The sequence below is a fragment of the Rhinolophus hipposideros genome, assembly GCF_964194185.1.
Source record: "Rhinolophus hipposideros genome assembly, chromosome: 7".
Classification (NCBI taxonomy): domain Eukaryota; kingdom Metazoa; phylum Chordata; class Mammalia; order Chiroptera; family Rhinolophidae; genus Rhinolophus; species Rhinolophus hipposideros.
In genome coordinates this window covers 14,423,501-14,446,745 of record NC_138053.1, presented here as the reverse complement: position 1 = coordinate 14,446,745, position 23,245 = coordinate 14,423,501, and the positions used below count along the sequence as shown (strand labels likewise).

The window sequence follows — 23,245 nt, the reverse complement described above, 5'->3', positions numbered from 1 at the left end:
TACAGCAATGGAGTAATGGAAACAGCTGCTCGCTTTCTACTTCAGTGTCTTACATCTGCTGCGGCATCATGGGAAAGGCTGGTGAAGGATTTGGGCAAGGAATGTAAATGTAGACAATTGGCCAAATGGAGTTTGATGCGGAAAAGCTCAATTGCTCTGTTTTAAAATCATGTTGTTCCCTTTGGGGAGCAAAAGCAAACAATATTACTTACTCAAATTCCACCTTCAAAGCAGTTTCAAGATTTGGGAATGTGAATCACTTTCAATCAGTTACTTAAGATGTGAAACAATATAAACGGATAAAGCCTAGTTGTTGGAGCCGGCTCCATTTGTCAGAGTGTCCGGCTCATCTTCCACAGTCTTCATGGAAAAGTTAAATTGGAGTACTTTTCTATACGTTTCACTTAACTTTGAAAAAAATGTTTTCTTAAATCACCACTGCTTACTTCTGAACTGGCTCAAGGGACAATTTCTATTTGTTGTGCCTGTTTTCCCCTTGGCTGCAAAGATTCGGTTCTAATTTCATTTCCATCACAAAAGAATTGGCAAAGAACTAAAGCACAGAAACACATAACTGAAGTGCTGCTGTGCTAGTCATAAGCCTATAATAAAGCACAGATTTGATAGCATTATCCATGTACTGTGGTGAACCACACACAAATAAACAGTTCTCCATGAAGAATGAAAACCCCAAGCTTCAACCCTTCCAATTCAAACATTGTTGCTTTTAACATGAGCCATCCATAAAATCAGCCAAGGAGGTGACAGGAAATCCAAAAGTAATCTGGTCTGGCTATGTACACTTTGCAAGAAAAATGTTAGGAGATGCTTTGCAACTCATCCTGATGATATTCTAGTGAAGAATGGGTAAAACTGTAAAACCTAGGCATAGAAACAAATGGTACGTTTATGCGAAGTGAATTCAAACACATGGAGGATATAGCAACACGAAAAAGTACAGCCCTCCAGTAGGGGAAAGCTTCCTAGTAACCTAACTAGGAACAACTTAAACATGACCTTTGAACCTTCAGTGACTAATTCGAAAGACAAAAAAAGGTGTACCTAAAGCAGCCAGAGGGCCAGATGTGCTTTCCCAAGAAACCAACCAAGAGATTTCTCTAATCAAAAGAACGAACAGTGACTTCTAGGAGTTTATGAAAGTGTGACCAATTGGAACTTTGTCGTCTGTTGCTAATTGAAGCATATAAAAGAGTCCATTTCTTAAAACATACTACAAACACTTTTTTTTTTTTTTTTAATTCACTGCCACATGACAAAAACCAGAATCAAGTTGACTGGTAGAAGATCAGTGCAACCAAAAACCAAGCTATTATTTCAAACTGTCAGGGGAAGGCAGTAAAATTGCTACCAGGTCTCCTTAAGTTACCCTTCAATAAAAAGAAGCCATCAGGGAAATAAGAGGAAAAGAAAACACATCAAAACCTTAAAAGTCCCTTTAAGTAAAATTATACGTCTGTGGCACCATGCCATCTGCTCTCCGGTTAACATAATAAGCCAATTCCACAACCTAAATATCTGCTTTCTAAAATCATTATGTACAACACATAATATAATCAATATATTTTTTAAACTGTATAAAAGGGATATTCATATGGCTTTATTGGAATATGCCTAAATATCCCTCTAGGCACCTTTTTGTAAGGTGCTAGCAGGCAATGAGGATTCCCAGGAGGCAAAAAAGCTCAGTGGTTGAGGTAGAATGTCACAGTGAATAATAATCAAACTGGGGAGAGGGGTGAGGGTGAGAAAGAAGAGGGCAGCTTTGAAAAATCAGCAGTAGTATTTATTTACTCATCACTTCAACCCCATTTGTTCTAATCGAAACATCCTTCCCTTTGAATTCTCTTTTACAACTATTATACATCTATATGTATATATATATATGTACATATGTATGTACGTATATATACATATATATATATACATATATATATATATGTTTTAATTCTCATATAGCTTCACTGAAGGGGGAAAACCTTCTGAAATCCAGATGAGATCCATATAGTTCAAGACCTACTGATCTATCAAAATATAAGAATTATTTGCTTTGCGATCGCTTCAGTTCTTCGGTCAAAACCCATCATCTCTTTTAATACATTCCCAAAGGTAGTTCTAACCAAAATTTAGCAGATAGAGATCTCAGCTCTAGGAGTAATGTGCCAACCTGACCCTCTTGAATATCCTTAGAGCTCTCAAAATAACATTACAAACAGCCCAAATGCTGGTCAATTGACTATGACTACTTTAACACCCTTTCACTCCTTAGCAAAGACTTTGTTCCAACTGCCAAAACCTTTAGCTTAAAAAGAACTTGCGACAGCACTGGAGTTTGTAGTGAAACTTCAGCTGGGAGAGAATTAGACACCAATGGGCCCATTCACTCTGCAGCAGAGTGGAACGTAAGCAGCAATGGTGACACTCTTTTAAAAAGACTAAAGCCCATACTAACTAAATACACCCAATCCACTGCCAACCCAACATCTATATATGCAATTACAACATGTATATACACACACCTATGCAATACCCAGAGGTACCGTGCAAGGCACCAGTCTGATCCCTATGTTAGTCTATAATGATGATCTAAGTCGTGCCTAATTTCACCTGTTTTCTTTCCCCATCTACAACCTTAATTGTACAGATTAAGAGGGTTATTATTTATTGACAACAACCCTAGTGAAGAAGGGTTATTTCCACTATGATGTTGCTAAGGATAGTCCAGCATTTGCTTAGTTCTGGCTTCCATGTTCGACCAGAATGCTACATTTAGGAATAAGTAATTTAGGAATAAACTGTTTAGTATTCAAGCAAAACCCTTGATGTTCACATCACTGGCAGGTTCAGAGTGCTGGCAATCGAAACTATGTTGTGCTGAAGTAATTACTATGAAAAACTTCCAGTGCTTAATATTAAAGAATAGAATAACATGATACTTCTACCTCTTCTACACCTCTAGAGTGTGTTCAACATGGCAATTATCTCCATTCAAGAAGCAGAGAGTTTAAACTGCCTTGAAACTCAATTATACCCATGACTTTTTAAACATACACTTCAAAAGGCACATTCAGATCACGAAGCGAAATCTTTTCCCCCACTTATAAAAAATAGATTTTATCCCTCTCCCTTGAGATATCTTCAGGTATAAGACTGACTTCTTTTTTAGCTTTGGGGCCCACTTTTTTTTCTTTATTCAAGCAGAGGGATGACAGAGCCAATGATGAAAGACGAAGGGATCCCATCTGATAGACAGTTCGAAGTACAGCTCTCCCAAATGTCACTACCACCCAGCCTAGAGGTACCACCATTTTAAAAGACCAGATTGCACACTTGTTAACCAAAAACACATTGCTTTGATACTTTTAAGAACGTAAAGAAACCAGGAGTTTATGATTTATGATTTAAGTGCTTGTGGCTAAAATAGCTTTCCAATTATTGAGGGCCTCTTAGGAAGAGCAAGAATGCATTATGTGTTAATGACCACAACCAGGGGTCCCTTCTCGACTCTTTTGTCAGAGCCCAAGCAGATCCTCCCCGCAGTTTCACCATTAACATGTCTGTTTCCTGTCAGCCCACTCAGAGATAATGTCATTTATCTCGGAGAGGCACATGCCCAGTCATTAACTTCTATAAAAGACCTCAAACAAAGTCCGGATAATGTTTTACCCAGGGCTCTTACTAAAATCAGAACCGAGAAGCTTAGCTTCTAAAAGTCAAGGATTCAAAAAGTTAGCGTTAGAAGAATATGTTCTTCCTTATCAACAACCCTAGACCGCAGCTCCTAAGGACAGCAAGGTCTCCGTAAACATCAGTCCAAAGCGCTATCCCCCACAATTAGATTAACCGATAAAGGCTGACCAGGGTTAGCCTGTGAGAGCCTTTGCCCCCCCTCCCCTTGCCTCCAGGGGGAAAATTGACAGAATAATTCAGGTACTGACTAAATAGTTAGATCTTTGAAGAACTGACCCCTCATTGTGACGGCCTGCAGGAACTGAGTAACCATTAGAAAGTGTTCAATGGCTAGGCTTCTGGAAATCTTTTAAATAAAAGTGGAACTGGTTAAAATAAATGTAGAAACATGTGTTTTCACAGTGTTGCTCATATTACTGCAATTTCAAGTTTCTATGAAGTACCAGGTGAACTTTTTTAAATTAAAAAAAAACACACACACACAGACAGTCAAAATTGGAGCAAATCTCAGCCATTCAATCCTTGTTTTTCATGCTGAAAACGAAGAACAGATGGTACTTTCCATGTTGTTTGAATCTGGTTATTGAACACCTCTGTGGTTAGGGAGATTTCTGCTTAGCACTTTCGGCATACATTTCATTTACTAACTATAAAATGCTGCTTAGGAAAAATAAGTCTTTATAACACTCTAATTAAAACCATTTTGCAGCCAAGCAATTTCACTTGAAGAGCATTCTTAACCTCATGACATTTGGACAATCAATCCCTCTCCCTGCCTTTTTTACAGACTATTTGCAAAGTTATTAAAAGTTGCTAAACATTATTTTGCACAATCTTGATCAGTTGTGTGTATTTTTAAAATTTCTCCAGCAGATGTCAAATACTAGGCTCAGAACTCAGTGATGTGCCCAAGTTCTTACAAATACTCCAAGCTGCATGGGTTCTCATAGAAAGCTTCCTTGGCGAAAGAGGCAGTCCCTCTGCACCCACCTCAAAAACCCTATCACCCCTCTGAGGTAGCCTATAGAAAAGTAAGGAGTTGGATCAATGCTGATTGGGAGCCACCCTTAGTTACCAACGTTAACAGCTAAATCCCTTGTGTAGCTTTCAAAACAGTTTGCTGTCAGACAACAATGGACTTTGTTCTTTAATTATAGCAAGTGACCTTTCTGCCCTTTTATTTCACAGTAGATAAACTGCACTCCCTAAGCAGAATGTGTAGGGGGCACTATATTTGGGAGGGGGGAACACATATTGTCCACAAAACTCATTAATCAAAATACATTCTTAAACTGCTCACACTCACTTAGAAACTGTGCCAGAACTCCCTAGTGAAGTGTAAAAAGGCTTCTACAAGAGAATAAAATACAATGAATGATATCCTTTATAGACAGGTCCATTTGTAGACACACCACCTTTAGGCTGTTAAGGACCAGCTTAGTGAAAGCAGTGTGATAGTGGAGAAATGATTCTCTTTGCTGAATATGTACTGAGTAGTCAGAACCCTAAGACAACTATAAGCTCTCCTGTGCTTTTCACGTCTGCTTAAGTATCAGCTGTGCTTAAGAAATCTAAGTATTTTTGAATTCTCCAACGATCAAATAAACCCATGTAACTCTAACCATTTAGCCCAGCCGAATGCCTGTGTCTGATAAGTCCAAGCTGTAAGACAGCTAAGGAAGATGCATGCAGAAGAACCTCAACACAAGCTATTATGCTTCAAAAGAAAGGAGGGGGGAGGTGGAGAAGCAGGTTTTAACAACCAAAAGCCAACCCGTCAAATCTACTTATTCAGACATGTCACTGGTGGCTTAACCACAAAATGGGCTATAGAAATATAGCTCAAACATCTTAGAATTATGGCATGTTTTGATTTTGTTCACGTATTAAGGGAGTGGTGACTTTTACAACATACTTGTGGTTTCCACATAAAGGAGTAGAACACTCATTGATTTAATTAGGTTTCATAAGGTCCAATTTATCATGTTTTACATGACTTTGTGTAGTGAAGAAACAGAATAAACACACCAAAAATAGACATTTAAGCATGCTGTGAAAATTAACCGGTGACAGCCAGTCTTATGAATCTCCTGTGAACCTTCCAACCAGGAAGGAATAAAAAAGCACACACACATATCCCTACTTCGTTTTTCACATTCGGCCCATCATGAGCCACATCTGATGGCTGAAAAATTAATCATCTCCACTTCTGAGGCACTTACTCTTCACAAACCCAGGTAATCAAATAAGGCTGAAATTAAAACACTACACAAAACGTGAAAAAAAAAATCTTTCTCAAGATGCCTCGGTGTTGAAATATTTTTGTCAGGTGAAGCTTGTCCTACTAAATCTTTACCTCCTAAATAGGTATTCTCCTGTCTTCAGGAAGTATTTCCTAAATTGAGGTCTAATTTACACAACCGCGAGTTAGTGGAATTAAGAGTTACTACCCTGGGTGGCATCTATGCAAGGGAGTGCCATCTCTGTGTGCCAAGGATGAAAGCATTCTTAAGAGAGATAGTGCTGGGGCATGGTGGGGGTGGGGAGGAAAGCCTGAAGGAAGGTATTCCTGAGCAACACCCAGCTTGACAGAGAATGGCCAACACCTCAGGATTCAGTTCCCTAGGAGCCATCCCCTCAGTGCCCCTCTGCGCCAAACACCAGTGGCTATGGTTGGCAGGGGACTGAATCTAAATGCACTGAGCTCTCTCCCCTCCCCCATCCCAGGCCCATCATGACTTGTTTGCTCTTCATTTATGTAATTCGTATTATCACATTTATAATGCTCTGCCTGAAGATGAGTTGCATGGATATGAATAATTTAATTCTTCCATTCTTCATCCAGTTTCCTCTGTGACTGGAAAGTGAAAAGAACACAAAAACTGGAGAACCGACACCATGCTCTAATCTCAGTTGCCATGACAGCAGCCTTTGAGATACTGAAATGTTCCGATTGCCAGCTAAACAAAATTGTTGAATGTGAACATTTGGCTGGAAGATTAAAAGGCTAAGGGGAATGCAAAAGGGCAGTACCTCCCACATTCCAGGCAGCAGTGAATCCAATCAAATGGCTCTGACTCCTTAACCACAGCCATTGTGAGCACTGGATTAGGGCAATTCATCTAGATAGTTAGAGCAGATTAGAACTGCAATTTGAAGACTATTGGCAACAAAAGTAAATGCCCTACTGTACAGAGTAATAAGATTTCAGAACACCTTTTAGCAGAAATTATGTGAAACTACACATTCAAACGTAAGAATGAAAACCTAGGATTTTTTTTAAAAAATCCATTTAAATTCATCAATGCAAAATGCCGTCTAACCAAGAGGACATTATGAATAAAAGAAGTGTTCAGAGGCTTTTGGCGATTTGGGCATTATCGACACCTTCATTTACCTTCATCAACTTCTAAAATCATCAAATCAAAACTTTATTCCTGTACTCCCACTTCAACCTTGAAGATATAAACACAGACGTATAAAGGATTAAATAGAAAGCAGTGAACAATTGTACACAAAAATAATTACCCAAAGACATATTATAATTCTGATCAAGTTAGAAACAGCAAAAGTCAATTTAATAAGCATATTTCCAAACAACCACGCCACAAACCACGTATGAATTTTGCTTCTACAAGGCACAACCTGTAGAATTAATCTAAACATTAATTTTATAGAAACATTACTCACACCCCCAGCTCACTCCCCACCTGCCTGGTGGACAGAGCACCTTCAGTCCTGGGACATTAGTTAATGCACAACAATCACCAGACCAGTAAGTCACAGGCCTCCAGCAGCAGAACCCGGGGGGTTGCTTTTCAAACGCAGTGTCTAACTAGCCTTGAAGACAACGACAAAGACGGGAGGAAGGGTCCAAATTGCCTAAATCAAGAATCCCCACTGCTCAAATGCAATATGTAATTCTACTATCTTTTGGCTGTGTTTGCACATTTCAGGAACACCAATCCACCAAGTCTATTTCACTTTTATTCCCAACCTTTCAGCTCCCTAGTCAAGCTAGAAATCCAGGTGATAACACTCTTAAATCTCCAGCTAAGAACTGGGCAAGAGAACAAGGGTAGAGCCCTACCCAGCAGCCACCAAAACCATTGCAGTCTTTCTACACAGTTATGAAAACCAAGGACACCAACCAAGGTTGGGGGTTAATTCTGGACCAATAAAAGGAACCCATCCAAGGATGATATCCTGTGAGACAACTATTTGGAGAAAAACAACGAAAAAATAAATGGGTTGAGGGTGGAGTATGAATTAGAATCCCCGACATACCTCTCCAGGGAAAAAAACGGTAAACCCTTCACCTAAGGCACATTACCAGAAACACTAAGACATGTTATTAAAACAGAAAACAGTTCTCCTTAGGGGAGAAACCAGGACAAGAGTCAAGTAGGTACATGCACAGGTTTTCTATTAAAAGCACACCACCACTGGCTGACGGGCCAGGAGCCCTTCTGCAGGGCAAAAGGTACTTAGAACACCCAGGCCCTCCCACCTGGGAACCCAAACAAACACTAGCACGACCAGCAGCAGAGGCAGCAATAGCAGAAGCAAGAGCTCAACAGTGCACCCAAGTAAGATACCCCATACCACATATTCATGGAAAGGATGCATATAATAGAAATCTCACAAGGAACCAGAAAGCATGAATAAGAAGTGCAAGACACAGAGAGGCTCCCCCAGCCCCCCCACCACCACCACACATACGCGCACGCACATATGCACACACACAAATGCACACAAAGAGGAAAGGGGGAGATCTAGGAAGGCGACTTGATCCTACCTTCTCCGTTTTCAGTTTCTTGATTCGCCTGTGGCTCTCCTCCTCCTCCTCTTCCTTCTTTACCAACATACAGTTTCCCATGAGCCCTGAATCCGGGGCACTTTTGCTAACTTCCCCTGTGGCCGCGACGCTGCCACTCCCAGTGCCCCCGCAGTGGAAGGGGCTCGCACCACCTCCATTGCTCTTGGCCCCAAAGCCATAGAGGTGCCCCCCGGAAGGGGCCTGGCTGCCACTGCCATTCTGGTGGCCCTGAAGCAGGTCGTGCTTGTCCTTCCTGGATTTCCCCGCATCCTTATCCCGCTTGGCGCCTCGGCTGCTCTGGCTTTTACCTGGCTTCTCCTCTTTGCTTTTCCCACAGGAGGCCGCCCCCGCGGTGGCAGCGGAGGTGCCGGTGCTGGTACTATTGCTGTTTGGGTTGCCGCCGCCGCCGCCGCCGCTGCTCACACTTTGACCCAGTGCTGAATTCATGCCAGTTGCCTCTCCAGGGCGCCCTTGGACTTCCTGCCTCTTGCCAGTGCTGCTGATCTCGGGAATCCCATACAAGGCAGCAGAAGGCAGAGATTTATTAGCATCCTTAGAAGTTTTACTCCTTTTCACTTTTGATTTGCTGGTCTCTTTGTGTGAATTCCCCTGGGGAGCAGAGGGCTGAACAGAAGCAAATTTTAGGCCATCAGCTAAGGCTGCGGTAGCACCGGCCCCACTGGAGGCCAGACCTCCACACTCTTTAGAGTTGCTGCTGCTAGTGGTATTGGTGGAATTATTCATCTCAAATTTCTGTCGGTCCTTCTCCAAATCAGCGTCCAAATCAATTATTAAATTTCCAACCCCGATTTCCCAATCATCGCCACTGTCATAAGTATCAACCGTATTTGGATCCACACCTTTTCCTGCAGTAGAAATGTTCACTGACATCCTGAAGATGAGCTCTCTAGAATAAAAATCCGATGAACTTTCCTTTGGAGATGAGGGGACATTCGTTTAGCTCCGCTGGGCTTTCTCTTAGGAAAAAAAAAAAGAAATCTTCTAATCTTCCTCTTCTCTTTCCTGCCCCAGGAATGTGTCCAGGGATTTTACACCCTTCAGTCCAGGTCCACCTTTTCCTGTGAAGGGGGAAAAGTCGAATATTTCTTGTCTGGGTGTTACCAGAATAAAAAACGATTAATATTGGGGAGTCAGTAAAGGGTACAGGGAAGGAGGGAGAGTAAGGTGGCTCATGTATTGTCTCCACAGTCCAATATCAGGTATAAAGGAAAATAACCAAGCCCCCCAAACATACCCATGACAGTAAGCATCTTACAGTAGCTAAAAAAGAAAGCCCCTTTAGCAACAACACAAAGATAATCACTTTTTAAAAGGCATTAAAATAGCTTAAGGATCTGACTCAAGTCCAGAAAGGTTTAAAGAAAAGAAAGCTGAATTTTTTTTCTAGCACATACATGTGATATCTCAACCCCAGACACACAGCCTCAGACAAGAGGGAGCAACACGGCTTTAAACATCTCCTAGATCTTGAAATTTAAAAGACCAGACCCTGGAAGTTCTCTAAGGTTAGTTTCAGAATGATGTTGCTAAATTCTTATTATTTCTAATTTTATTACTTCTTTTTACAAATTGGGCAATCTGGTTTTTGTTCCCAGTAAGGAACAGAAAAAACAACCAATAATCCCCCCACACTCACATACATACTCCTCCTCTTATCCTCTGTTCCCCAACAGTTTCTACAATTTTATTTTTGGAACATACACACGTCTTTTAAGAGCATTTCTCTATAGAAAAGACAGTGTTAGATAAAAAGCTAAATAAATGCCTTTTGAGAAAAAAATATATCTAAACTATTCTACCATATTCCTAGGTCACAGACTTGCTCAATCTGTTAAATATGGTGCTACTGACTATCCGGGGAAACTGATTAAGACATACACTTTAAGTGATCTGCGCCAAGGTGGCCTCAATGACCGCAAATGAGTGTGTGTTTGACAAAGATCAGTTAAAACGGTTTTTAAAGGGATCAGCCCCCTTTTAACAGTTGATTGTCAAGAAAAATAAATAAATATACATACACACACACACAGACATTGCTTACCTTTAATCCTTTATCATTTTTTAATTAGGCCAGCAAATCAAAATGCCTTTCCCACTCCACTCGGCAAACAAGCCTGTGCCTCATTTTACTTAAACACCAAATGATCAAGAAGGAAGAAACCAAATAACACATCTCAGCCAGAATAATCACTCGATAACATTATTCCACCTCCCCACCCCCCTTTTGGCAAACGGATCAGGAGTCCTTTTCTCCTTAAAAAAATGTGTCACAGTACAGCTGGAAGATAATGTTTCACATTCACAACAGAAGCACCAAAGGTTTTTTTTCCTCTTAACAAGCATCGAGAATAATAGTTTTTTTTTAAAAAAAAAAGAGAGCTTAGAGAAAAAAGTTTTCCCAACTTCTCATTCCGCCTTCAGTTCCAGACTTCAGAGTCACCGTGATCAGTAAGTAATGATCCCGTGTAGCAAACCTACAGGCGTCCGCTCGTAACAAGACAGAATGTGCTAACATCGGGATAAATTAGTGAAAGGGAAGAAAGAATAAGAAGAAAGGACTGAAAATCTGGGCTGGATTCCGCCTGTTAGTCGGGAAGTGGCATTTTTCCGCCCGTCCTGACAGATTTGATTTCTTGAACTAACTTAAGAGGAAAGGAGGGGGAAGAAAGGGGGGAGAGGTGGAGGAGGAGGAAGAAAGGGTGGGATGAGAAGCCGAGCCAAAGGAGAAAAAGAAAGGTGTGGAGGCTCCGGGAGGGGAGCAGATGATTCAGTGAGCTGGTAAACCAGTTATAACAGCATTCGCTCGGGGCGGGGGGAGGGGGGTGGCGGAGGGGGAGGGAAAATAACGGCGATTAAAATTGGTTCAGTCTTCGAAACCTAAAGGATGTGATGTTTTCCTCTTTTATGTTGTTTTAAGAAAAAGGAACCGAGTTCCTAGTATAGTCCCCGAGGGGGAAAAACCCGCTGTCGCTCAAGCCAATCAGTCAGGCGGTAATTCGATAATTAGAGTCAAAAAAAGATTTTTTTTAAGGCGACCTTTTCCAGGACAGTTTTCCCTATTTATAGTCGCAGCAAACGGTGCGTCTCCCTTTTATTTATTTTTCTCTCCTCCTCTCTCGCCCACCCCCTCCTGTGTTTAGTCAGATGGCCCCGGAGCTTGGCTTAGTATTTTTAATTAGCTGGCGTTTGGAAGCTAAAAGCAGTAATGAATTGTTGATGGATTGGAAGTGGAGAGTCGCTTTGCTGGAAATGTCGGGGCTGGGAGAGGGGGATGGGCGAGTTAGCAACAACCAACCATCTAAAAGGAGCGATTTTGTTACAGTGCAAGCCTTTCACATCACGTGAGGATCAAGGGCTCAATTGGTTGTCGTGAGAACAAAAATGGTGACAAGCGTATCAAGAAAATACTGATCTGGTCTTTAAAAAAAAGCTGAAGGTCTCTCCCCTCCCCCTGCACACACTCTTCCCCACAGTCGCCTACCACCACCACCCCCCTGCAGTGGGCGCAGCTACAAGTTATGAATGTGAAACATTTCTCGCAGATCTAGGCTCTCGGAAGTTCGGAAGGAGTGAAATGTAATGAGCACAAGAGCAAAGCAGATGTTTTAAAGAAACACCTTATAAACCTTTCCTCAACTTATCTCCAATTTGTAGGCATTCCCAAGAGGCCAGGGATAGGGACGCCTAGGCGAGGGAGGAGGGCACCTCTAAGCTACTCGGTTTTTAGGGACCCCCCCTCGTGTCTTAAACAAAGAAAAATATCTTGCTGGCTCCCAAGTCAGGTCCTGTAATAAATATTAATACACCATTGTTACTATTTGTGGGTTTGTTTGGTTTGGGTGGGGCTTTTTTTCCCTTTAATGGTGTTTTGCTGCTTGCTTTTTTAAGGAGGTGGAAAATGGTAATTATAACCATTACATGTAATGGGTGACTATTCCCTTGTTTAGCATTAAATTATTGGGCAGTAGGATGTGACAGGAGACAGAAATCGGCTTGTTCTACCCTTGCCCCCATTTTCCTGGCTCGGTTTGGAAGAGGGTCTAGCCCAGCTAGGACAGGAGAGGGAGGGGGTGAGGTGAACCAGAGAATGGACACTGCAGATCAGGATATGTAACTGTGTCACTTTTATACTCCTTGGGTTAGAGCCCAAAAGGTAATTTACTCTAAGTTACCCCGAGTGCCCAGTCAAGCTTAATTTGTGTGAAGAAGTTACAAATGCTTCACCCTCCACTGACTAAAATTCACCTTTCTTGGGTTGTTGTTCTCAATGCAAAAGCCAAACCCTGTAACTAGTTCCTCATTTCAATGCATAAAACTCGCACATTCCCCTGCATGAAGTCCCCGCTAAGTGCTATATAGAGACACACCACGCAACCGTACTTACGGTCTGTATTGGATCGAGTTGACCTTTTCCTTCTAACTGCATTGAATGTGTTTGGTTGCAGCCGCTTTATTTTGGAAATTATAATCTCTTCAACAAATTTATTATTAAAGAAGATGGACCATCAAATGTCACAGACTGTCCTGTGTATTTTTTATAAAAGCAAAAATTAAAATTAAAAAAAGAAAAGAAAACAAAAATCCCCCTGGTGCACACACAAGCTTGTTCTGCAACACTGAAATCAGGACTGAAACAACACACACAGACACACACACACACACACAGACACACACACAGGGGGAGTGGAGCAAAAGGAGCTCTCAGCCTCTATACCTGAAAGGGACTTTTCTTTGTTCCCATTGCCCTTTCGGACCAGGCCAATCAGAGAGCAGCTTTTATGAAACTGGGCTCTCTCATTGGCTAGCTGCTTTCTCTTGGCTACTGTAGGGGGTTGAGAAATACACACGTATAAAACACACACTGAGAGCGGGTGGGGGTGCGGTGGGGGGTGGTTGTGGAGACAAAGCGTTTTATTTTCCAACTAGATTGGGGTACAGGAACCTCCTGCAGTAAGAAGGGGGAAAAATGGTGCGCCCGTTTCAATTACTACATCATTCACATAAAACACTTATTTATTAAAACAAACCTCAAACAGGCTGCGAGGAGCGGATGTCGGTAAATACAAGTTTGATTGTGTTATCGTGGGGGAAATAATGTATGTGATCACTCGGTGGCAGAGGGAAGCCAAATGAGCCACTAACGCGTAGCGAGGAAAAAAGGGAGGCTGGCTGCGAGACTGAGCGTTTTGTTGGCTTCCCTTCCGTGTCGCAAGGACTCGGCAGCGCGAACTCCCAAGACTAATTTTTCTGTGTGGTAGCTGCTGGCTTTCAACCCTCCCCCACCACTTTGCCCTTCTAACATTTTTTTTTTTTTCCTCCTGTCTCTCTTTTTACTCGCAGATTAAATAAGAAAAATCGATCTGGGGGTAAAGGCGGTGGTGGAGAAACAAGTGTAACCCTTTTGTTTCCAGTCCTCTGGTCTACAAGCACTGAAGTGCGAACGCTGGCAACCATTTAACCACCACTACGTGAGCGGTTCTTCCCTGGAATTAGTAACAATCTTTCCCTCCTGGTCCTAGGCGGCTCCAAAAAAATACAAAATAAAATAAGGTCCCAGCCAACCTTATTAACACCTCAGGCCGGCCTTGTTTTTTTTTCCAAAAAAATCGATTTGTGGGAGATAAATATACTGGGAAGATTAACCCATTCAACAGTTCCGGCCCGCAGTTTTAAAACTGATAGATTGTTAGTTCCCTTTCCCACAAATCTTAACCCTGGGGAGAAAATGGTGTGTCCGTGTCCGTGTGTGTGTGTGTGTGTGTGTGTGTGTGTGTGTGTGTCTGTGTCAAACTCCTCTGACTGCTACACCGCGCAATATACCCTAAGTACAGAAATATTTTAGAATTTATTGTAGGACAAAGGCCAGTAACCAAGTTAATAGGACTCTGAGGTCACGGGATAAGAAAGGTTAATATGAAATAAGTTCAGTATTGTACTGCAGCAACTAATATACTTAAGCTAATGTATTTGTGTATATTAAGCCTTTAGAGCACTTTTATTTTTAATTTCTCATTGTTATTTTCCATTACTTTTAGGAGCTAGAATATGGAAATTCTAAAGTCAAAGGGTGCTCTGAATTTAATTGAAAGCATTGTGATGTTGAAGATCCAGCACTGCTGGGATTGTAATTTCCACATGACAATGGCAATTTAAGATTGTTTTAACAGAGTCAAATGGACATATAAAGTGATTTAATCCTAGCAGAAGATAGTTTATGATAAAATATATTCAGTGATAACTTTGTGGAGCAATAAAAATATCCATGTCATGTTTTTACTAAGTGATGTCATGTTTGAGCTTTCAATATAGTTCACAAAAAATATGCCTATCAGTTGTTCCACAACCCAAGATGAACTAGATTTGATGCTGCAAACAGAAATAGAGAGCAGTTTCCACCCTTTTCTAGGTAGGGTATGTAAGCCAGAGGAATGAGACATATAATAATTTTTAGATCTCTCTAAATAGATTTGTATTCAAATCAAAGCTGTACATTAACAAATAAAATGGGGCAAATTATCTATCTGATATCCACTTACCCTCCATTTCAGTTTTGACGTTTGTTTTATATTTCTAAATGTACAGATTTTATAGTTTGTGTATGTTCCATTGATAATAACACAGCACCATATGGTGCTTTTTAACTCTTCTTCTTTTAGAAGAGTGGTTCCTCAAAGGACCAGATCACTCTTGGACACTTCCTGTGTCCCTGGAGTATCATCTACATTTCAGCCTTTGGAAGCCAGTAACTATTCCATATGTTATATCAGTTTGGAAAAAATCAATGGTTAACTCTTAAAGCTACTAGACTTCAAAAGACATGGAAAAGAAAACCTGGTGAAGTCAGAAAAGGGTAAAAGCACTCCTCCAACACACTCTCTTGGGGAAAGCAAATAATAGGGTCTGCAACACAGATTTAGTATAAGTAGAACCGAAGTGTAGGCTTCCTGATACTCAAATCATCTGATCCAACCCTAACTTCAATACCTGGCCCTAAATCCTAAGCTTTTTTGATAAACCCCAACTGGTCAAAGATAAAGACCTATGAGAACTCAATCACATGTTTACCCCACACCATTTTGATAAGTTAAACCATTTTCTTTCCATTCCAACATGTCCACACTGAATTTGCACCCACCCCACCCACTCACCACCACCCACCCACCCTGCCCTCCAAGTTCTTCTAGGAGACTTGAATAAACCAGAGTAGTTATGCTGTCTTTGCATGTGGTTGTTTTGTGTTGTTTGACAAAGGGGCCAATCAAGAGATATCAGAGAGCTATCAGCTAATTGATGACTGACCAAGATAATCACCAACTTAGAAAATCAGAGTTACACCCCTCACAAAATTGGAAGTTCAATTAACTACATTTTAGAGAAGACAATTTTATCTTTATCTCTTATCAAGATAACAGAACACACTAGTCTCCCTACTAATATCCGTGAGCATATATTTGATAATCCCAGTACATTGTTGTATAATATGTGCACTTTGTAGTTTTACATTTTAGAGTGTGTCTGCTCAGAGATGTGGTAGAGAGAAGGAGCTGTCTGGAAGTGAGTCTAGGAGGAATAGACGGGTGGGAGGAGAATGAGCATAGAGTAGAAGGAGCAGTTAAAGAGTGTTATCCCATCTCCAATAACCCTCACCACTAGCTCTGCCCCCTGCTCTTACTGAATTGATTACATTATGGTCAGAAGATCCTGGCACAAGACTATCCCTTCTTTTTAAGGGCAGAATTGCACAATGCTGAGGAAGTCAGGGGCTTTGAGCAGTAACACAGGAAAATTTGGTGGTCTTTCTTTGGTGCCTATTTCCTCTGATTTGTGGTATATTATTAAGGATCAGAAATGATTTCTTGGCTTTTTGTTTATTTGTAAGGGAGTCCGTAACTGGGCCTAGCTTTTCTAAATCTGTGCCAACGTTGACACTTGAGATTTACTCAAGACCAAAGGGAAAAAGTGGAAAATAAAGTTATAAAAAAATAAAACCTACCTGGACATGGGCTTAATTTAGGGGAAAAGGAACTTAATTTAGACATAATGAGAAACTTTCTGGCTGGCCAAGAAGATTGTGGGGAAAAATTCTTATCTGTCTAAGGTTGTTTATGAACAGACCTGCCTTGCGGCAGGGGGCAAGTGACCTGCCCTGGTTCTAGGGAATGTAGAATTGGTGATTTATTAAACACCCACACAAACACTAGAAGATATTCACTCTTTTTACCTACAGGTACCATCCTAACTTCCCACCTCTGAAAGGTCTTTTAGAAGAAACTCTGTCTTTGCCTTTTCACACATGCTTGCTAAGTCCAATTCAAGTTTCTGTGGAGTATTTTTAACAATATCCATCTCTAAACAACTGTCATCAACAAAAGGTGAGCAGTGTCCTTGGTCAAACACATGCCGTTTTTGTAGTATCCTGAAATATCACTGGACCAAAATAAAGTGCCAAAAAGTGGTACAGGATAGTTAGCATGTCCCTAGGTAGACAGGGATGTCCCTGGTGGAATAAAGAAAAGACAGCATTATCCTAAAACTTCAGGTTTTGAAATCACTCCTTCGCTCCAGGACATAATGTAGCAAGACCTTGAGGTTAATCATAAAATTCATTTTGGCCTGACAAACGAGCAGATCTGATAGATAAAGAGTGGGTTATTTTGCTAGTTTCTTTAAAATGGGCAAGCAGAACAAACCTGGTAGACGAATTTCATTAGAATGCACCAGTTCCCTTCTTCAAACAAGTTCCCTTCTTCAAACAGCTCCCCTTCCCCAAACAGGCAAGGGAAGGTATAAAAGTAAGAGCTTTGGCCTCAGTCATGGGGCACCCTCCATTTGGGACCCCCTTCTGCTCGGGAGCTGCAACCTCTTCTCCTGCCTCTAATAAATTATCCTCTTTTTAAAACTTTTTGCCTCTCCCTGGTCCGTGTTTCCATTCTTCGGCTTCACGAGATCCCGGCCGGCACTCAGAAACTGTCGGCAGATCCAACATCACCCACATCAGAAGAAGGTGTTCAGAGAGAGGACCCTGAATGCAGAAACATTTCAGGTCCTTCCCCGGGGGGTGGATTAGGGGATAAAGACCCGGATGGTGGTCACCGTGCCATGGGTAGATTCACAGACTGATACACATTTTGTGACTATGGGCATTTACACACACTGTATAACACAGCTCTGTTAACTTTTCAGGTCATTTCTATGCCCTATAAGCTCACCTTCAATTTAACTTCGTGACGTGTAACAAAGGGACCGTATATCCAAGGGAAGGAGAATAATGACTGTCTTCATAAATCTTTATAACACAATTTTGCTTAAACAAATTGAAATGACATAAAGCAAATTTTCCATGCTCTGATTGAAGGCTACAATGAATTTTCATAGGAAAGAACTATAAAATGAAAGGAGGAAGAGAACTCTATGTGTACGTAGTTCTCCATTCCTTCTCCCAATTTTCGACCTGAAAATAAGAAGGAAAAGCAACAAATCTCATCCCTTTCATGCCCAGAAGTTCTAGAGAACGCAGCAAAATATTGCACGACAGCACATTCTTCTAAAGGAAAACAGTTGTATACTGCTCACATTGAGAGAACTGCAATGTAGGTCAGTGTTAAGTGTCTGAAATCTAACCTCCACGTGGCCCAGGCCCTTGTGGTGTGGTATGCACTACTATATCTGAATGGGTGCCCAAGCAAGGTCTGCGAATTGGTTAGCAAAGTAAGGCAATTTACATCGCATGTAATGAAACCATTTCAGGAAAAGGATTTTTCTTTTATGCCAGTGGAGACGGGGTGCGTAAAGAAGATCAAAACACAAGCTACATTTTTTTAAAGCTACTTATTGGAGATTGCTGTTGCTGGTTTTATTACAATATGTATTTTACAGATTTAGGTAATAGCCCTGATTTTTCAAATCGACCTCTGTTTAGACACGTTTCACTTTGGGCTGTTTCTTGTCTGCAAAATTACAGTCATTTGCACGTTATTACAGTGAGTAGGAGACAGATTGTATTTAGCGTTGGGTGGGGGAAGGGTTATTATGGGAAGTGATCTGCTAAGGTCAGCACATAATTTCAGCCTGAAGAAAATTGCTTCTGAATGGCTGGTCTGTTAGCTAGCCAAAGAATGGTCACTGGGAGAGACTGAAAAATACTCCTGCTTAATCTGCATTATAGAATTATTCTTATTTTCAGAAAGATGGTCTGTGGAAAGAATGATTGTAAACTAAATTGAAAAACTTGTAGGTGAAATGTTGTCACTGCTCTATTTGGCTCTAAAACAACAACTACAACAACCACCAAGCAGGAGAGGGCCAAAAGGCAGCAGGATACAGCCTGTATGTTCTACTCCTTCTTTCTTCCTTGCCTCCCTTTCTCTACTTCCCCTTTGGTCATTTTTTGAAATCTCTATGACGTAATGACAGTGGGTTTTTGTATACCAGGGGTGCCAAAAAAATGTATGCACATACTTTTGTTCATCTATTGTTATCGGTATATTGAGTATTACAATTTTAATACAGCTTTCTTCCCTTTCTTAAAACATGTATACATTTTTTTGGCACTTGTATATGTAAAAATGTGTGAGAGTAATACCAAATGCATTTCTAATTATATCTGTAGCTTTCACACATATATGACTGATGACTGCAAGGAAAAAAATTCCTTATATGACTTCTTTTGGGAGGGTAACGGAACCCCCTTCATTGTGAAAGTATTTCATATACTATTGGCACTACAATTTAAGGATTTTTCCACACTTTATAAACTACATTCTATTTGTAAATATTTTCACAAAGCTGACAGATTAATAGAGCAAAAATAGTAACTCCTAATTTATAATTTAAATCAAAACCCTTATACATCTCCTACGATGTCTTAACATATTTGGTTGAAAAAAATCAGGAGACTAAAGTTTATTTATTTATTATTTATTTATTTATTTATTTATTAAGTTTATTGGGGTGACAATTGTTAGTAAAATTACATAGATTTCAGGTGTACAATTCTGTATTACATCAACTAAAGTTCATTTTAAAGAAAAATTAAAGAGTATCATTATACGCAGCTTCTTTGGCTGCTAAATATCACTTTTGTTGAGAACAACTGTGCTTCTTTTGTTTTCAAAACAAGCTTTCCTAAAGGATGAATCATACAATCATTTGGAGAATATGCAATAAACAACAGAAAGGCAGAAAGTTGTTTTGCTATTTTCTCAGCCTCACAGTTCCTCCCCATCCTCTCAGCTCAGCTGAGCCTCCAGTCCACCAGCCAATCATCATTAGGGAAATGTGTTTCTCAGTGTCTTGATTGGCTGACTCCTGGGCCATTATGTTAAGGTTTCTACAGCTCAAAGTACTCTCCATGCCAGCCTGTTCTGTGACCTTCCAAAATTATTTTAATCACTTTTCTTTTTCCTCTTTTCCTTTTCCTTTCTTCTCTTTTCCCTTCGTTTTGTTTCTCTTTTTGCCTTCTGTTTTCATTTTTAAATATTTTTTAAATCAGCTAAGGAAGCACCTTATATTTTTTTAAGGCACCTTTATGGGGACATTTCTTCTAACCATATTTTAATATTTTCTGCTTTTTTGGGTTCTCATGGTATTTCCTTGGATTTTAGAGGAATCCCACAAAGGTTAAATGAACAAATTGTTCTAACACATGCTTTAAAGTTTATATTCTAAACATTCTTTCCCAACTAGAATTTCTTTTTCTCTTAGATTTTAAAAATTTAGAACATTCCATTAGGACACTTTTAATGGAATATTGAGAAACAGTCATGTCAGACCATTTTTAGGAGCACAGCGGACAATGTATTTTTCTTTATAATTAAGATGTTGCATCATATCTATAATTTTAAAAAGTGTTTTAAAATTTTAGATTGTTATCCTTAAAGAGCAATACCTATCTTAAGGATGCATAAGTCTTTCAAACTTAAAAGAGGTTTGTAATTCAAGAAAATAAATAATGGGAAATATGTGCGTGACTTTCTATGTTCCAGAAATTCTTCTTAATTCTTCATATGTATCCACTCATTTAATCTTCATAGCAGCCCCATGAGATAAATACAATTATCATCAGAAGAGAAAACTGTGACACAGAAATGATAAGTAGATTTTTCAAGGATCACAACAAAATGTTGGTGGAGCCAAGAATTAATGCAGAAAGCCTAGCCTGTGCCTAGAAGCTTACCACTGCACTGGACTGCCACTAAAACATGACTCCAGACAACAGTTCCATCCATTTTGTCCAGCACAGAAACATTAGCAGTTCACTGATGACTTCTCTTCCTTAAAGAATAATGAACTTAACTGCTTTTCAAAGAAAAGCCATGTGGTCATTTTCCATCAGAGATAAATACTATGCCAAGAAAAAGTGGCATTTAAGACTCAGGATTTTTAAAAAATCAGTTTTTGTTATTACTCAATTGAAAATTTTTACACATAAAAAAATTACCATAATGGGTAGCAGAGCAAAGTTAAAAGGGACATGAATGGTCATTATTAACACTGTTAGTATGTACATTGGGATCATAACATATTCTTCACATAATACACACATATCTATTTGGAAAATTCTACATTAAAAATTGCAAAGAAAAAGCTACTAGGTCTTAGAGAAGGAAGTAGTTATTCAGAAACACAATTTATCCCTTGGCTTTGGAACATTTTTGGCATTAGCCCAATAGGGTAAAATTGTCTCAAATGACATGCCTGTGTATATAAACAAGCAGCAGATTACCCTTGCTTCCTACCATGTGTTTACTCCAGGTTTTATTTGTTTATTTGTTTGTTTTAGTTCAAATTCACTCACTGACCATATATGGTGAAAATCTGTAATGTTCTATTTATAGTTTCAATATGTACTTAGGAGACTCAATTGAACACTTCATAACTTTCTGATATAAACTATATTTCAATCAAGAAGGAAAAAATCAATCCCATGTAGAAATATATTCAATAGAAATTAAGGAATGAAGATTCACTATTTCATTATAAGTATATTACACGTTGGAAGAATGAAAAAATATTTAATAATTTAGATTTCCTCAGTGTATGTTTTGTCTTATTCAAAGAAAGAGTTATAGAAATGAAACTAACATTTCAGACACAGTGAAATGTTTTTAAATTTATTAAATTTTTTATATAAAACATACAGTGAAAAACACTATGTAATATAAGCAACATCGAACAAAATTAGCTTAACTAAAGAGAAAAAAATGTTTAATCTTTTTACAAAGAAGGCTATGACACTGAGATTAAAAAGAGCATTAAAGTAGATGAAATCATGGTAACAGTTACTATTCTTAACAAATAGGATATAATTTTGTGAAATAATGAGATTATAACACAAGCAGTCACTGATAAAACTGTTATAGCAGAAAATGGATAAATCATTAAATACAATGAGATTTAACTATCACTGTGAGAGAAATGATATGTAATTAGAAAAAGGAATACAGTATAAAAAGAAAGCAATGTTTCTGTCCGTGATTCCACATTACTAAAAGTCTAGTGATAAAAGAGGAAAGTATTTCTGAGTCTATTAATAAATTATGGACACAATTACCATTCATTATAATAACAATAGTCCTCTCAAATCCAAAGTCATGTCCTATCAACCTTTCATTTTATTTAACAAACACCTGTATAGCATTTATTCTGTGAAAGGGACCTTGTTAAGTATTTTACAAATATTGACTCATTTCCTGTGATTAAGCTGAGATTTTTCATTCAACAAACCTCTATTGTGTTCACATGTTCACAGAAGATACCAAGAGGACTAAGACATGATCTCTGCTCTCGAGATGCTTCAACTTTTGTAGTTGAGATAAGACACTTGCCAAACTCAAAAAGGATTTGATTTATGATAATAAGTATAAAGAGTATTACTTTGAGAAAGTAGAAAAGCTAACTTTATCTAAGGAATCAGTCAGTATAGGCTGTAGGGAAGAAGTAGGTTAAATTGTTGGGTCACATTTGGATGGAAATAGAAGGAAGGTCACGCCAAGCAGAGGAATGAGCACAGGTGTGGAGGTAAAAAAAATAATAGGTCAGCGAGGTTGGTTCAGCTTAGGTAGATCATAGGGACCCTGAAGAGGGAAGAATGGTGGTCAGGCCATAAGATGAAGTTTTATTGTAGACAGGGCCATTAGGAAACCTCACAAAGGTGTTTTGGTGAGGGAACAATGGAAGCTGACATCCTGCCCATGCTCTGCTCACCAAGCTATGTACCCTGGCTCTGCACTGTATCAGCCTAAGAAAGGGCGGCCGTTTATAATGTATAAAAGGGTGCTCTCAGCCTGAATGGATTAGAGAGCTATCTTTATCCCCTATGAAGAGGAGTTTGGTTTTATTACAAGGCAATGAATGGACTAGCTCTAGTAGGACTAAGGAAAACTTTTGAATCTTTTATAAGTTAATTTACAGCTATATATATATATATATATATAGGACCTTTTCTGATATAATATATATAAATATTTATATATATAAATATTTTATATATAAATATTTATATATTTATATATATAATATATATAAATATATATAAATATATATATAAATATTTATATATATAAATATAAATATATATATTTTATTTTTAGGAGGTTTAGGAGATAGTAAACCTCCTAAAAGGTTTAGGAGATAGTAAATGAATTATATCATCTATTCATCCATGCCTGGCTGAGTTCTTGGAAATTGTAATGGTCA

At 39.3% G+C, this 23,245-nt stretch overlaps 1 protein-coding gene across 5 annotated transcripts in view; it reads right to left on the bottom strand.

The window, feature by feature from the left end:
• Window positions 1–13,264, bottom strand: part of ZNF608 (zinc finger protein 608) — a gene marked incomplete at its 3' end in the record, with an annotated part of 109,807 nt that extends 96,543 nt beyond the window's left edge. For 2 of the 5 annotated variants that reach the window (XM_081053531.1, XM_081053533.1), the window contains exons 1-2: window positions 10,590–11,212; window positions 8,507–9,606 (exon numbers count right to left, since the gene is read on the bottom strand). In XM_081053531.1, the coding sequence (XP_080909657.1) occupies window positions 8,507–9,418 (912 nt within the window). In that variant the 5' untranslated portion in view covers window positions 9,419–9,606; window positions 10,590–11,212. Of the gene's footprint in view, window positions 1–8,506; window positions 9,607–10,589; window positions 11,214–12,932 lie in introns of those variants that run through there. The other 3 variants (XM_081053532.1, XM_081053534.1, XM_081053535.1) reach the window with 3 other exon arrangements.
• Window positions 13,265–23,245: the final 9,981 nt, after the last annotated feature.